General features: G+C 42.2%; 1 protein-coding gene across 3 annotated transcripts; it reads left to right on the plus strand.

Moving 5' to 3' along the window:
• Positions 1-4,465: 4,465 nt before the first annotated feature.
• LOC124282307 (D(2) dopamine receptor A-like) lies at positions 4,466-11,003 on the plus strand. 3 transcript variants are annotated; one of them, XR_006900124.1, is made up of 3 exons: positions 4,466-4,664; positions 7,713-9,133; positions 9,614-11,003. XR_006900124.1 is itself a non-coding variant. In XM_046718266.1 (2 exons), exon 2 carries the CDS (start codon positions 7,713-7,715, stop codon positions 8,610-8,612), a length of 900 nt encoding a protein of 299 aa, XP_046574222.1. In that variant the 5' UTR covers positions 4,466-4,664; the 3' UTR covers positions 8,613-11,003. The 3 variants fall into 3 exon arrangements, 2 of the variants coding, with proteins under 2 accessions (XP_046574222.1, XP_046574223.1); XM_046718266.1 differs by having other exon boundaries at positions 7,713-11,003; XM_046718267.1 differs by lacking the exon at positions 4,466-4,664 and adding an exon at positions 5,779-6,000 and having other exon boundaries at positions 7,713-11,003.
• Positions 11,004-15,918: the final 4,915 nt, after the last annotated feature.

A 15,918-nucleotide genomic window follows, 5' to 3' on the forward strand; every position in this document is an offset into this window, starting at 1 on the left:
CTGCCGCTGCTTGAAATGTCAGAGTACCGTGATAAACGAACGCCACGTTCCACATGAACCATTTTCACGTAACAAAGCCATATGTTGATTGGTCCAATAACTAATTACAGACAACATGTTTTCGATTGATCTTATAAGGTTCAGATTGATTCACTTCTTTACGAGGTTAAATCTGCACTCATCCACGGTATAGATTGAAATCATGACATAACGTACATTTGTTACCGATGATTCATTGGTAAACTGTCAAGTACCGGCAGTTATTGCTGTAAACACTGGCCACATGGTGGCTACGATGTGTGAAGTCCGATCTTGGTATTCCATAGCGTGCTGTGGCTGGAATATTGCTAGAAGCAGCATAGGAACTAGTCTGTGCCGCTCCCTGGTGCATTATAGTTTTCCTTCTCCCAGCAAGTATGTGAACCTGTAGCCCTAAGTGAACCAAGTTTAGTTCTTCTTCAGGTTCAGAACTGAATCCATCATCTCACTGGTGCCCCTTTCAGTTTAAATATAGTTTCAGAACATTTTTTCAATACCATATATATATTCAGAGATTGAGCTTCCAACATGGTGAATACAAAGTGTTACGCCCATTCTGGTGTTGAACATACTGATATGGGTGGAATATAACAGCATAGAAAATACTTTGTCACTCATATATTTCGGATGATCTGTGGGTTAAATGGCTATATTCCATAGTTGCGCTATCACAGATATAAGACGGCGATTTACAGGTGGACCTGGATATTACGATCCAACGGTCCGTTCCAGAAAGTGGTCGGAGCGCTAAGGTGATCGTATCTCTCCCACTTCAACACGGACCTTACGACTGATGTAACGCTTCCATCACTTTGTACAACGGGACACAGGTGTCGATCATCCTAATTATTAGTATCATATCTCCCTTCTATTAATACAATGGCTGGCATAGCTTCATCTCATATCGCATTCATGAGCGAAAACATTTACAGCGTTGTCCCTGATAAAAATACATGCTGACGCTCAATCACCAAAAACCTGAAGCGAATATGGTACATGTATTGATCTAAACAAAATAGAGATGTAACGCCCTGGATAGTGGCTAGATGTAACGTAATGGCTAAAGTGGCAAGATAGAACACCAATCTGTGCATGGGGTCACAACGACTAAGGAATCTTACAATCAAAACTGAGGGTTGGTCTATCGGGCAAGTAGCATATATCCTGTCCTTGAGGGAGTAATTTTGTTATACCATGGCGTGTTAGCTGATATAGGCGGAGGTCCATGACATTTACAACGGGTATAGTGCAGATAGTGCGAGGATACACAGACAATGTCCAGACACAATTATTGAAGACAAACCACGTCAGGTCTGACACACACCCTAAAATGGGGGTAGTGATGGTGTGTGCGTGGGTGCGTCCGTACGTGCGTCCGTTTGTCTGTCTACGTGCGTGCGTGCGCACAATTATTGAAGACGTGCGTCCACCCTTTGTCTGTCTACGTGCGTGCGTCCGTGCGTGTGCAGACACAATTATTGAAGACAAACCACGTCAGGTCTGACACACACCCTAAAATGGGGGTAGTGATGATGTGTGTGTGCGTGTGCGTGCGTGCGTCCGTTTGTCTGTCTACGTGCGTGTGCAGACACAATTATAGAAGACAAACCACGTCAGGTCTGACACACACCCTAAAATGGGGGTAGTGATGGTGTGTATGTGCGTGTGTTTGTCTGTCTGCGTGCGTGTGCACTAGTGGCCCAATATTGTAAGGGGCCACATTTCGCAGTTAAGTGGTGGGTCTCTTGTTGACGCCAGAAACCTACGATCATGGATTCAAATGGTGGTTGGCCCTGACTGTGAGTCAGGTTTGTCTGCACCATATCCGCCATTGTGGCTTCACCAAAGTGGTAAACGTCTGGGACTTGCAGTATTAAGCGGAATAAAGTGACATTACTGTAATATTCTTCAAAGCGGCGCTAAATCCAGGTTACTCCCTCATTCTGATTTCTAATGGAATTAGATCACCTCACATTGATCTTATTTTGACCAATCAGAATCATGCATTCCTCAGCGTCATGTTAAAATGAAAGGTAAGTCATAGCAGTCTGTTAACGTCAAAGACATTGATTACCCCAGCAATTGTCACAGATATTTTCTTAGATAAAGAATATACCCATTCAGAAAATACTCTACGTGGGTGTAAATAAAGTTCAGTTAGGTAACTGAATTAGTTAACGCCGATAGGCTCCTGACTAACGTGATATAAGATGGTCGTATAAACAACATCCTACAACAGCACGTGATTAGTACAATACATTAAATACAGCAGGGACCGACAACCCCGAGGGCCAAGTAGCTCATGACGTCAATACAGCAACATCTGCGGTATTACACGTATCAGGGACAAATCAAACATAATCAAATCTCAACAATACACGCTTGCAGGGCATGGAGCAGGGGTTTGTGTGTGCTGTGGGCTCCCCTGCCATGGGCTATTGATCAGTACAGAAGCCAGAGCGAGGTCTATATCGTTACTGCATCAGCCAGAGACAAATTGATGGTCCACGGATGGAGGGGAGGCTGTCGTTCGTCTGTGATCGGGGTCAGACTTTCCCGTCAGATTGGTAATAAACAGATTAAATATTGAACCCCGGGAAATCTGACCAGTGATTGATTTCTGAAGATCGTCTCTTTTTGGTGTGGATGTGACTGATAAGCAACTCTGTACGTGGTATTGCGGACTCTCATACCACGTATTGGTTGTCCGCGTAAGACCCTATGACAGCTATTTGGAAATCACCAACACGGCACTGACTCTTGTCTGTCTCACATCTCCTGAATTGTTTTCCCTTCCTGAAACGCTAAAGCCATTAATGAAGGTAGCGGTGGGGTAGCCTAGTGGTCAAAGCGTTCGCTCGTCACGCCGAAACCCCGGGTTCGATTCTCCACATGTTTACAATGCGTGAAGCCCTTTTCTGGTGTCTCCCGCCGTGATATTGCTGTAATATTGCTAAAAGCGGATTAAAACTAAACTCACTCACTCCCTAAATAAAACAAGTCGAGACTTCCCTCAGGCACCGGTGTGAATGTAGTATCTCACTGAGGCTCATTGTCAGTTTGCAAGGTTTCTATCAAAACTCATATATTGAGTGACTAACACGAGTGAATGGTTTTAAATAAGAGGCATTACTTAAAGTGAACCCAATAAGAATGATGGTTTTATTTACAGCTGAACCATTCTGGAATACATTTCCATACTAACAGTACTGTTAGAACTTGCTGCTTAGACTTTCCGGTCTTGCACGTCAAGGTCATGTATATAATGGTTTCAGTCATGTCCTTAACTATGATCACTCCATCTTTATCCGCCTCCATTTGTCCTCCTCTGTCCAGTCAGTTAGCATTTCCTTATTCATCAGATTTAAAAAGAAATGTTTAAAACTGCAAAGTCTATGACTTTTATTGTTGCAGTCGAATGCCACTTAACAGGAGAAACTTGCATGAACTTTAGATATGTAAGACAACGACACCCAGGGCCCTTATTCTCGAAACGTTCGTAGCCCTAAGAATTCTTAACTTTGATCGTAGCCAATGTGTTAAGAATGGGCTTAAGAAGTTCGTAGGGCTACGAACGTTTCGAGAATAGCTAGCCAGGTCCTTATTGACACTGTAGTCTAGCTGGAATCACGGGCCATTAGAGTTCGACTACCTAGGTTTAGCTGTATATGTGTCGATCTCTCTTAGGAGAACCTCGTGACCCTTCACTGACAGTTAACCCGTAAAGATTCGGGTTAGAACTGGTCTTCAGCAACTGGGTGCAGCGTTAAACTACACACAACAAATCGCTGACAGTGTGATGTTACCTTGTTTTGTTCGAGTAATGAAATTATTCAAGAAATGTCAGTCGGGAGGAAACGCCATAATTGGGTTTATCCGTATGGGGAACAGAACCCGCGTCTTCACCGTGACCAGGGAATGCTTTAACAACTAGACTACCCCACCGCCTGGTAGTTACCTATTCCCTCACAGAGATGATTCTACAGTGCACACAAATCTATAGCTAGTATATAACATTTGCATGAAATCAATACAGTGTATTTTATTCCAAGTATATTACATATATACATATATATCGTATTCATGCACGACTTGCAAGTTGCACGATTTCATCTTGGCAGGTTCAGTACAGCTGTGTTTCCTTTCTGTCGATGTCTTATGTCCTGTCGACGATTTTCCCAAAATGTAATGGTTCTATTTTCCAAAACTATTTCCTCTGGTGTAATGAGCTAAGCGCTATGATGGCACAGCCCTATGTAACGTCCTTCACACAACCCCCTACCACTAACAAACACTTCACCCGACGAAATGTCTTCCGCATGAATCACGACCTTATTTTACGGAATTACAGCCTTAAAGAGGCTGACGTAAGCACGATACGAAATTCAAGGATACAGACACGATGTTGTGGGTTTTGCTGATAACGCTTCGCCAAGCTGCCTTGTAAGAAACCTGGTGGTTTTCAGGCTGCTCAGAAACAAACAAGCCGTTCGTTTCCGATATGAATCCGAGCTCTTGTTGCCAGTGGTCGCTATGAGCGGGCCAGCCTATCCTATGTCCACTCACTTCGCTAACGTGGTCAGTATGAACCGGACATCTATCTGATCGTCGGAATATCACGCAGTGTAAGTATTCAATTTATGCAAAGGCTGCGAAATAACAGTGCGTGCTATATTAAGCCGTATCGCACTCTCGTGGGGCCTTGCGTCATTGACGGGATGTTAAATTGTGTCATATTTTGCAGTTAACGTAGGAAAACGACATTATGTGTGCTTTTCCAGTTTTTAGACAGTTGATAGACAGCGCAGAGTTGCTTGGCCACTAAAGTGTACATACTGTTAACATTTCATGTCTTGTCGAAATGTAACACCGCCAATTTGATCACATTCACGAGGAACACGTTGATCGACATCAGAACCTGTAGTTGAATTCGTTACAGCACCATGAGCTAATGTTGTAATTACCCAGAATTAAAGCGTTTCCAGATTCGTATAAAAATGTCAGTTTCTCGTTACGCGAAGTTACAGGATTTAAAGTCGCTTGTCTCGATAAACTAGTCTTCCACCGAACCAACGCCTGTACCTGTTCATACCTATAGATCTAATTACAGGTTAATGGATTTTATTTAATTTATAGAATATTTGACAGCAAAAGATGTCTTATATCGTTTACTATCACACGACAGGGTGCCGAAAATGTTTATATATCTCTTTAACCTAACCTCAAATGTTTACCTCTATAACATATATCGTATGGCTATGTAAACTAACCCGGGAGTCTCGGCCCCGACTGGCGGAGTTACAGGTACAGCGCGGTTTCTGTGCCTTCAAGAAAATAAGTCTTCGCAAGTGATTTGACAGAAGCAATTGTTGCAATACATTTCTAAGTTGATCTTTTGTACCTCTCCAAAAAGGATTTGACTTGAAACGTGAGTGCAGATGCTTCATAAATAGGTTGTAGTCATGCGGTAAAAATGGTTCCGCTTAGTCTTGGAGCAGCCTAGTGCTATCACTCAACGCCATATGATAACGGCAAGCTTTTGTAGGGGAATCTTCCCGCCTGTGAGCGACGATACCTTACCGATGCCAGATATTTTTAGACACGTACCGATAGCTAGCTCTTCTCTGGGACACATTTGTCAGGGCGAAGTGACGTAGCATCTGTGTCACGTGACCGCGCACCTGCATCAGTCACGTGATACCACATCTGGATTTACGAATGTTATGTTTATCGTAAGGTGATGTCAGATCATTTGCACATTTGGTTTTGCTTGTATAAAATACATGCTTGGTTTTGAGACGAGGAGATTGACCCTGTTACGGGGGTTTGTTTTCTGCTTTTTCCGGAGAACTTGGCTGTTGGAAAATACTAGGTTCGGATTGAAATAACACGTGTTAGGGAGTATTACGTTAAGTTAAATACAGCCCAGTGTGTACGACAGTCTGCCACAGAGCGTTACAGGTGAGTAAGTGAAGTTCACCCGTGTCTATTAACGTATACATGTTATACACCTGAGAAATGTTGAGCACCGCTTTTAATATATTTCCATATAGAATATTGTAAACTGTTTAAATTTTTTGAGAATCATTTGCATGCATGTATAATTAATGCGGCATACTCGTATGGAATTATGAGGCCGAAATAGATTAGATTTTGTAACACTTCAATGGCAGTAAATACTTTACAAGTTAGTTGAGTATCGTTTCAAATGCATCCTCATCTCATGCTTCCACCTCATATGTACATCTAGGTGAAAGATAGTGTTCAGATACCACGTTTTCTTCAGATATCGGTCAGAGATAATGTGACTGCAATGTTTCCAAACTGTTTATAGTGTTCAGGTACCACTTTTGTCCTCAGGTATCTTTCAGAGATTAATGTCGATTGCAATATTTCCAAACTGTTTATAGTGTTCAGGTACCACGTTTTCCTCAGATATTGGTAAGAGATTAATGCAGTTTGTTTATAGTGTTCAGGTACCACGTTTTCCTCAGGTATCGTTCAGAGATTAATGTCGATTGCAATGTTTCCAAACTTTTTATAGTGTTCAGGTACCACGTTTTCCTCAGATATCGGTCAGAGATTAATGTCATATATAATGTTTCCAAACTGTTTGTAGTAGTTCTGGATGTGTGGTAATGAAGGCGTGATCCCTAGCATTTTTCCAGATGTATTTTTGCAATCGTTTCCGTTCGGGCAAGTAGTCCCACAGATGGACACCTAGCAAGATATATCCTACAAACTTGACGTTTTCCTGTCACGCTATTCAAGACTTTGCTCTTTATTGGTTTTCTATTAAAGGCCTGGTTAAGAGGTGACCTCATTAGCAATTGCTTAGAAATCAAGTCAGATATATTCCCAGCTTCCAAACATGCTGCCCTGGGTCTGGCTTCACAAACGTAAAGCGATCTTGGCTCTAAGATTCTTTTAAGCCGGTGTTACTATGTGCGATCATATTAGCGCTAAAATCGCTCTGTGGAGTGAATGGGGACGGTGGGATAACCGAGGCCCGGGTTCGATTCCCCACATGGGTACAATGTTTGAACCCCGTTTCTGGTGTCCCCCGTCGTGATATTGCTGGAATATTGCGAACAGCTGTGTACAACCATATTCACTCACTCACTCACTCACTCACTCACTCGCTGTGGAGTGAATGAGTTAGTTTGGTGTAAGGCCATTTGAACAGTATTTCAGTTGTATCACAGAGTGTTTGAGCCAGGAAACCCGGAATTGTCATAGACGTTTACGGCCTTCTTCAAAGCCACGGGCATGGGTATGGTACCACTTAATTATAGATTATTTAACGATTCGAACTCACGATCTGGTACGTTAGTGGGAGGTAAGTCTACACAACGAATTCCCGACACATTTGACTTCTTCGCCACTCACCGGGAACGAGGTAACAATATTCCACAAGGAGCCAAATTCAGACAATAAAGTTAATGTTTCACTGACAGTGGGGAAGTACCATATACGACTAGCAAAATTCAATGCATCTTCTTAATCATATAAACGTTGGTATGTAGTATACTTCTTAATAGACTATGAGCGCCAAACGTAAAGGTGGTCGCGAAACAGAGGGGTGAAACATGATTAATTTTCAGTTGAATTAACATAATCGTGACATGACACTACATATGACAACATTGTTGATTACGTGTTTCTACCACCAGATGGAGCTGTTGCTGGGGAGTATCCAGGTGACGCTGAGGCACAACCTCGGCATCCTCCTGTTGTGTGACGTCCTCATCATCTTCCTCAACCTCATGGTCATCGTGCTCATCTTCATGTCGGAGAGGCTTAGGAACTCCACCAAGCACATGCTGGTTGTCAATCTGGCCTTTGCGGACCTTCTAATAGGGGTCATAGTGATACCACTATATGCAGACTATGGGGAGAAGGGGGAGTGGCAGTTCCCATGTACCCTGAGGAATGCCCTGACTGTGCTACAGATGAACATCCTTCCGTCTGTAACCACGTTATGTGTGTTTGTCATCAATATGGACTATGTGTTCGCGATGGGGTGCTATTTTTACACAAACGGTAAGACAAAGTACGTGATGTCTGGTTCAATGGGTCTGTTGCCCTGGGTGATATCAGGAGCGCTTCTGGTACCTCTATACTTCATAGCAACAGAGCCAGGCCGACCATATGACGTCCTACCCTGCGTCAGAAGGTACAAGGAAGACGTCACGGCGCTGCTACTCATAGCGTTCTCGTTCTTTCCCCAGAGTTTTATCATCATGGTGACTGGAATTGCTGCTGTCATTGGATACCTCATCAAACGACGTTCCACGGGTCTGGACATGTTTGGCGAGAGAATACACTCTCCAGTGGACATCAGTTTGGTCAGTTTTATCACCATCCTGTTCTATACTCCCTACTTCTGTCTGGCTGTTCCCGTTAACAGAATAAGCTGCAGCTCGTCATCAGAATGCGAAGTCCTTCGTACCATTGGTATCATAGCTAGCTGGTTGTTTGTCATCAAATCATTTGTCGTGCCATTGTGTTGGTTCTGTTCTAGAGACTTTAGGACCGCGTTTAGGAATATTTGCTGTTGGTGTTGCTGCTAATGACCTCATCTTTGTCGACTGACACCTGTAACGGGGACTATGGCTGACCCTTTCAGACGGATCGGTACCATCACATGACTGTGAACGTCAAGCTGATACTGGCCAATAATATACCGATGTTGTGGCTTAACAGTGTGGGCCAGTGTTGTATCGTCTGCTGACACTATTGGCGTTCGGAAGTTGCTTTATTGAACTGAAATTCGACCAACGTTTGACAAACGCACTGCAGCAAGATCGACATTTGTTTTTTCTTCATCTTAAAGAACTTATGTAACCGAAGTCAGCTTATGGATTAAGTGTAAAGAACAGAAACACGCACCTGACCTAGTCTGCAGGATGCAGTGACTGTACTGCTCGCCCACTCGTGGATAGGAGGAACTGGTGGAACTTGATAAGGTTTACACAGACAAATATGGCATAGTGACAACGCAGCCAAACCGGACCTTGTTTGTTTTATTAGACGCGGAAAAGAATTAATCATTGTATGGAACGTCCGTTTCCTTATGCAAGATGTTTGTGTTGTGAGTATGCACCTTGTATTTTCCCTTTCTGTGTGTGTTATATTGGACGAAATGCTATGTCTGCAGTTAAATAACCGACGTTAAATTGGATGACAAACATATAGTATTTTGTTTTTGTAAAGCCTGAGCACATTTACTTTTGGCTTTCTTTCTGGAACATATTTTGTGCCACGCAGCCTGGGCTATTACAAACAACATATGAGAAATCAGGGCCCCAATCCAGAAACCGTTCGTAACGTTACGACCTGTCGTAACTATGACGTTTACAATAGGCTTTGAGGAATCGGGGCCCAGGCATTTGTAGACCTAAGCGATGTACTACTGATGGGGCATGATGAGAGACACCAGTTATGTAACGCTGACGGACGGCGGCAATCGACCCGTCCGAGGCTAACTCCAGCTGCTTGACGTTGTCTGATGGTAGGAGACGGGGCACATGTGACAAGCGATATACTCCGCGTGTCTGCACTGTTATTTCAGGTTAATTGAGTGTGGTCGTGTAATCGGAACGAGACAAGTCCTACAGGATTGGATGAGACCGTTCATCTGAGGAGAGTGCACATACGTGATGGAGACAGTCGTTAGACCCATTCACACATGCGTCTTGTAGTACACAATTTGTGTGACCAACTAGTTGTACTGTGTGAACTGGACGTTCTTTCATGGAATATGCTTGTTTATGATCCAGACTTTGACCACATGGACTTAAATCAATGCTACTTCCACAGAAAACTGCTGGTTGTGTATAAGATTTTAATTCAAGTATGTAGTCGTTCGCTTGTCTAATACAGTACTCACTGACAAAATAACTGGACACAATAAAGAACATGTACACTCTTAAAAACTGAAATTGTTAATGAACCAAAATCCAAAAACAAAACGAATTAAATTAAAGAAGTGGGCCACCTGAGTAGTTAAAGGGTTATCTCCCTTTTCCTATCTGCCAGCTTTGGGTTATATTTATTCCTGAAAGTTGTTATCTCATGGGAGATGTCTTTATTTTTTTAACATTTAAAAACATTGCACTATCGGTGGGTCCGTACACCACGCAATAATGAGTTGTCGTATACAGAGCGCCGTGTAGTCGGAGTATCACGTAAGGTATGCACTGGATCTAGCTATAACAAATGATGACATTGCAAGTCTAGCTGTTGTCGTGAAAGTAAGGATACTGTAAGGTTAACGTCAGAACTGGTGTCCGCAACATACTACACAAATGTTGATAGGGACACTGAGCTATTCATACTGTGACAAAACTCCGAGGGTGGATATGTCACACACGGTGGAATGGAAAGGAGTGAAATTGTTTCCTAAGGGACAGTACAGAATTGTCCTTTGCACATTTGTAGTCAAGGTGTAGATGGTGTAACTGGTGATAGACAGGCTGAGACGTGTGATGATGTTGAACTACGAGACTATTGTACGTAATAGAAGAACTTATAGGATAAAAGTGTTTGCGATTATTCTGCTGTGACTGCCAGTTGGCCTTTGTTGCCACCCAAGACTGTTCAGGTATATTGCAAGACTGTGCGGGCGGAGGAGGCACATAACGAGTCCTTGGTGGAATCGACCCTAGCGTGAGTCACTTCCTAGTTGACACCTCAACGTGTCACCCCCTGAGTGTGAACTGAACAAAGTGCTTGACCCGCCGTCGGAGTGTTGTGTGATTGGTGTGATGACATGAAGGAAATAGTTTTAGCAGGTCGTAGACATTGGCAGTATATATGTCAGGAATGCCGGCATGTATCCGTGGTACCGGTTGTTCAGTTTTCAATATATGTAACAATTATGAAGATGAATAATGAAATGTACTAGGGCTGAGACGGGTAACCCGGATACCCGGGACGGGTGGGTAATGAGTTGGACCCGGATACCCTGATAGCAATGTTCGTTGGGCCAACATTGGCCAACGTAGGCCCAATGATGGCCAATGTTGGTCCAACATTGGCCCAACGGACATTGCTATCTGGGTAACCATCTCAATACCCGGACCCGTTATGATCATGTGACTAATAGATTAAACAATGTAATATGTTACTCTTTCATGATTAAATAGAGGATATTATACGAGTGCCCAGGTCATACTATGTTTACGACACGAGTGCCTAAACGTTGGTATTTCCCGAGCGAGAGCGAGGGATCTACCGATGTTTAGGCACGAGTGTCGTAACATAGTATGATATGGGCACGAACATAATATTTTATTTATTACCTAAGTCGTGAAATTGAGGAAAATAAACCCAAATCTACTTTCAAACACAGGCTGGCTACCCGCCGTCGCCGCATGTAGGACGCAACGTCATAGAAGAAACGTGACGTCATAGCATTGTTCATGACGTCATGTCACCATGACAAAGGGGATATTTTGCCCTAGGGCATCGTTTGAAAAATATGAACCCCGATATTTTCCCCGTCGTAGGTAATAAATAGAGAATACTACACGAGGTCTCATTACATACGAATTATACGAAACGAGTGTCCTTCCTATGGTATCTGACCGAGCGAAAGCGAGGTCAGATGACACAGGAAGGTCACGAGTTTCGTGGTCAGATAACACAGAAAGGTCACGAGTTTCGTATAATTCGTATGTAATGAGACCGAGTGTGGTATTTTATTTATTACCCACGTCTTACATGCATTAAATTGACAAAATAGCGTATTTTTGTTAATTTTTTGGTTTCAAACCGAAACCGGTTTCATAAAGAGGTTGCGGAAGAGTTTTGTACTGTAGTACAATATTTGCATGACGTCACAATGTAATGACGTCACTGCCTTGGTAACCGACGTCACGATGCATGTCAGTTGCCATCGCCTCGTACAGCCTCCTACAGTAAACTACTCCGTAGCACCCCGTTTCTTGGTTTGCAGTTGCTTCATTCGGCTAACATAACTGGTGGAAACATTGCGTTTACGTTTTTCGACGGATATAATGTCTCAGATCGACTTACAATTAAACAGCGACACGGCAACGTTCGCGATGTTTACATTCCCACAATGCATTTAAGTTGTAGAATGAATGAATTCACGTGTTTGCTATGAATGAAAAAATAGTTACGTCAGAATGTGACCTAATTGAGAGGTCATCGGTTATCCAATCAAATCGTTAGAATCTCAGGTCAAGTCGTTACGACACAGGTCAACGCGATACGACACTCGCGTGACGTACGAGATTAGTATGCAACTACCCATACGTTGACCACGTGGGTAATAAAAGGTATTCTCTTTGAATATTTAGACATAATTGACAGTCTCCTATTTTGAATATAATACATGGTTAAGATATTGAAAAACTCGAAATGTTAGCCTCCGAGCTGAAGAATATATTGCCCTTTCTTACAAATTTGATGTCAGGAATTAACACAACGGGTATCAGGGTAGGGCAGGGTAATAGGGGTGGGGTACCCGGGTAGAAAATTTGGACCCGTCAAAGCCCTAAAATGCACGAAGTACACACATCAAACTCTTTTTACTTGAAGACACACAAAAACCACACGTTGTGTATCAATCAGAAACGGGAAATTAACGCTTCTACGGAGTATTCCTGTTAACTTTCAATTGAAGCATGTTTCAAGTTGACATTATGGTTCTTGCTGCAAGTGATGTGTTCTGTTCATAAATCAAATCTATATCGCTGTTGTGTAAAATCTTCCTGTATGTTTTTCTCATTTACAGAATAAGTGTACAATCTTTGGATTGCGGCACCGTGTTTTCACATCTTGAATTAGTTTTTACCCTGCAACTCCCCATACTTGGAATGAGAACTATTTGTTGTTGGTGCCAAGCATTTCATGTCAGACTTTCTGTCTACATCTTATCCCATGCTTCTACATGTGATATAACGACCCGTGTGGTAAGAGATAGGAAAGTGCAAATTCCGTGTGAAACGTTGACAAATGGATTTGACCTTTTCATTTCAAGGCACACTCGAATTTGCTCGGAGGATATTTTGGAAAAATATTTATCATTTGACGAGGGTTAAACTTGTCGACGTTGAAACTGCTCTGTATGATCACAGTTAAAAAACAAAGGTCACGACAAGTGTTTGAAGTATGTTTTGTCAGTCGTTGAAAACATAGCTTTCTAAAATAGCATTCTGGTTTTCGGCAAACGTTCCCACCTTTGATAGTGCCGACATTTCGGTTATATATAACTGTTGTTTATTGTTTGTCTTAAGAACACGCATTTTGATCCTGCCAGTTAATAGAAATATCATGAAGACTTCCATAAAATGAAAATTCATAAATGCATCTCAGATTCACTAAAGACTCTCTATAATATGTGTCTTTTAACATCTTTTATCAAAACGCCAAGTTATCGGGACCACGGGAATCGTATCCAGCTATATCGTTAGACGTACCCGAGTTCACCGAACATAGGATAGAGTCGAGATATCACGATTCTTCCGGGGCCATATATATAATATAGTCACATCATCTAAAGGATACATTGCGCTCAAGGAGTTCGATTTACGTCGTAGCTCGCTCGATTATTTTGCTCTACAATTTACAAGAATAGGGTCCATCCAAAATACATCGAACTACACGTACTTCGAGAGTACCGAACTTTTACCATCATAACTGTAAAACACTGTCGGGACTATGATGCTGAGCTTACAAGGTTGATCTCTATGTGGTCTTGGTCAGCAATTCACATGGATAAGAATGCCTGCATTGGCGGTACCTAAAATCTTTAACTTCACTGGTTATTTTCCATTTCACATAACGAAAGAATAAATCTCAACGCTTTCCTAACTGACCCGAAAAGGTTTCACTGACCTCAGCCTCAAATATTGTTGCTATACTTTTGTGTTTAGTATTAACTCCGTCCGCTAGGCAACTAAATGGCGTTCGTGACTGGTAATTTGCGGTTCGACCGAACTTCTGAAGACCTCTTGCAAAGGTTTAAAAAGATGGACAACTGGGAAATAATTTATTTTCAGTATAACAAACAGCTAAATATGTAGGGATTACGTAGGGACCAAAACTAAAGATTCATGGATGTATTCAAGGCATACATCACAGTTAGTAAATAGGAAAATACTCCCAACAGAAACTGATGACGAACATTCTCAATGTTATTACTCAGCATCCCAGAAACAACACTCTTCTAAAAACGTTCTTCCGACATTATCATGACCAAACCATGGAACCGGCCATGGAGATAGGAGATATAGCATGACACGTGACGCAGCATTATCCTCATAATACACCCAAGCCTATTCGTTATTGTAACTTATTTAAATATATATATGTAGACATAATATTCATGTAACATACTTATACTGTAGATATCCACTGTATATTTGTTTGTAAGTTTTGTACTACTTTTTGAAATTAATAAAACTACGTATTCTTATTTTGTTGCGTTTTTGTCCATTGGACATTGTGGAATGTGAGCGTGACGGACCAGACTGCAGCATGTCAACCGACGCCATGGTCACATCCCTGCCAACACTCACGCCTATCGGGGCCTGCAGGGTAGCCTAGCGCTTAAGCGTTGGCTCGTCACGCCTAAGACACGGGTTCGATTCCCATATGGGTACATTGTGTGGAGCCCATTTCTGGTGTTCCCCGTTAAACCATGGATTACTCACTCACCCTTATGGCTTTTATTACTACTGCCACGCTCTCACGAGAATACATAAATCTCACGCCAAACTGGTTTCATACGAATAAACAATTAAGAATCCGCTTCTCGAATCCTGACCACTTAAAATCACACACATAGGTCTGAATACATCGTTTTCTGTGACTCTTCTCAGAAGGGAATGTGCAATTATGCGTTGCCTTGAAGGTTCTACCCTGAATCGGCCGGGGACTGCGGCCCTTGGATCCCGGCATCTCAAGCTTGTTTCCTCTATTGGAATTGGAGTGAGTGAGTTAATACGCCGCTTTTAGCAACATTCCAGCACTATTACGGCGGGGGACACCAGAAATGGGCTTCATACATTGTACCCATATGGGGAATCGAACCCAGGTCTTCCGCGCGACGAGCGAACGCTTTAACCACTAGGCTACACCACCGCCTATTGGAATTGGAAGATCTGACCCCAATTTCTCGAAACAAACTTAAGTTTTTACTCAAATTTCAAACTGAGTTTGACAATTTGAAACAGCTGAATTTTTAACTCAATTGCAGTTTTAAAATATAAAAGCCCAAACAACTTAAGGAATCTAGCCACCAAAGTCAAACAGTCTACTAAGTTTGAGTTTAACATCGATTTCAGTTCATTCTGGGAAATACATTTTCCTGCGTTTTCTCAAATTTGAGTAAAAACTCTCTAACTTCAGTCACAACTCAGACTTAATTTTTTTTGAGAAATCGGGGCCTGGAGTCTGACTCTTTGGTGAGGAGTGGGCTTTTAACCGTTAACTGACCTATTACAGCACTATCAGTTATGATCCTTACATCACTATAGACATCCACAATCAGTCCTTACATCACTATAGACATCTACAATCAGTCCTTACATCACTATAGACATCCACAATCAGTCCTGTTAGAACATCGCCAGTATTCGTTATCTTTATTAAAACAATATATGATATCCTTATTACATTATAATTGAGCCTTTTTCACAATGATATCGGCAACATTAGTGAGCCTTATCACAGCACTAGAGGCATCAATCAAGCCTTATTACTGCAAATTCAGCATTGTCCATGAGCCTTATTCCAGTGCTGTCGGCATTATCAACCAGCTGTATTACAACACTATCGGCAATAACACTGACCCTTATTCCTGCAACACAAACTAAACATAAGTAATAATCATCTGTTGCTACA

Source organism: Haliotis rubra, unplaced genomic scaffold (assembly GCF_003918875.1).
Source record: "Haliotis rubra isolate DU_JTF1 unplaced genomic scaffold, ASM391887v1 Scf298, whole genome shotgun sequence".
In the NCBI taxonomy this organism is placed as follows: domain Eukaryota; kingdom Metazoa; phylum Mollusca; class Gastropoda; order Lepetellida; family Haliotidae; genus Haliotis; species Haliotis rubra.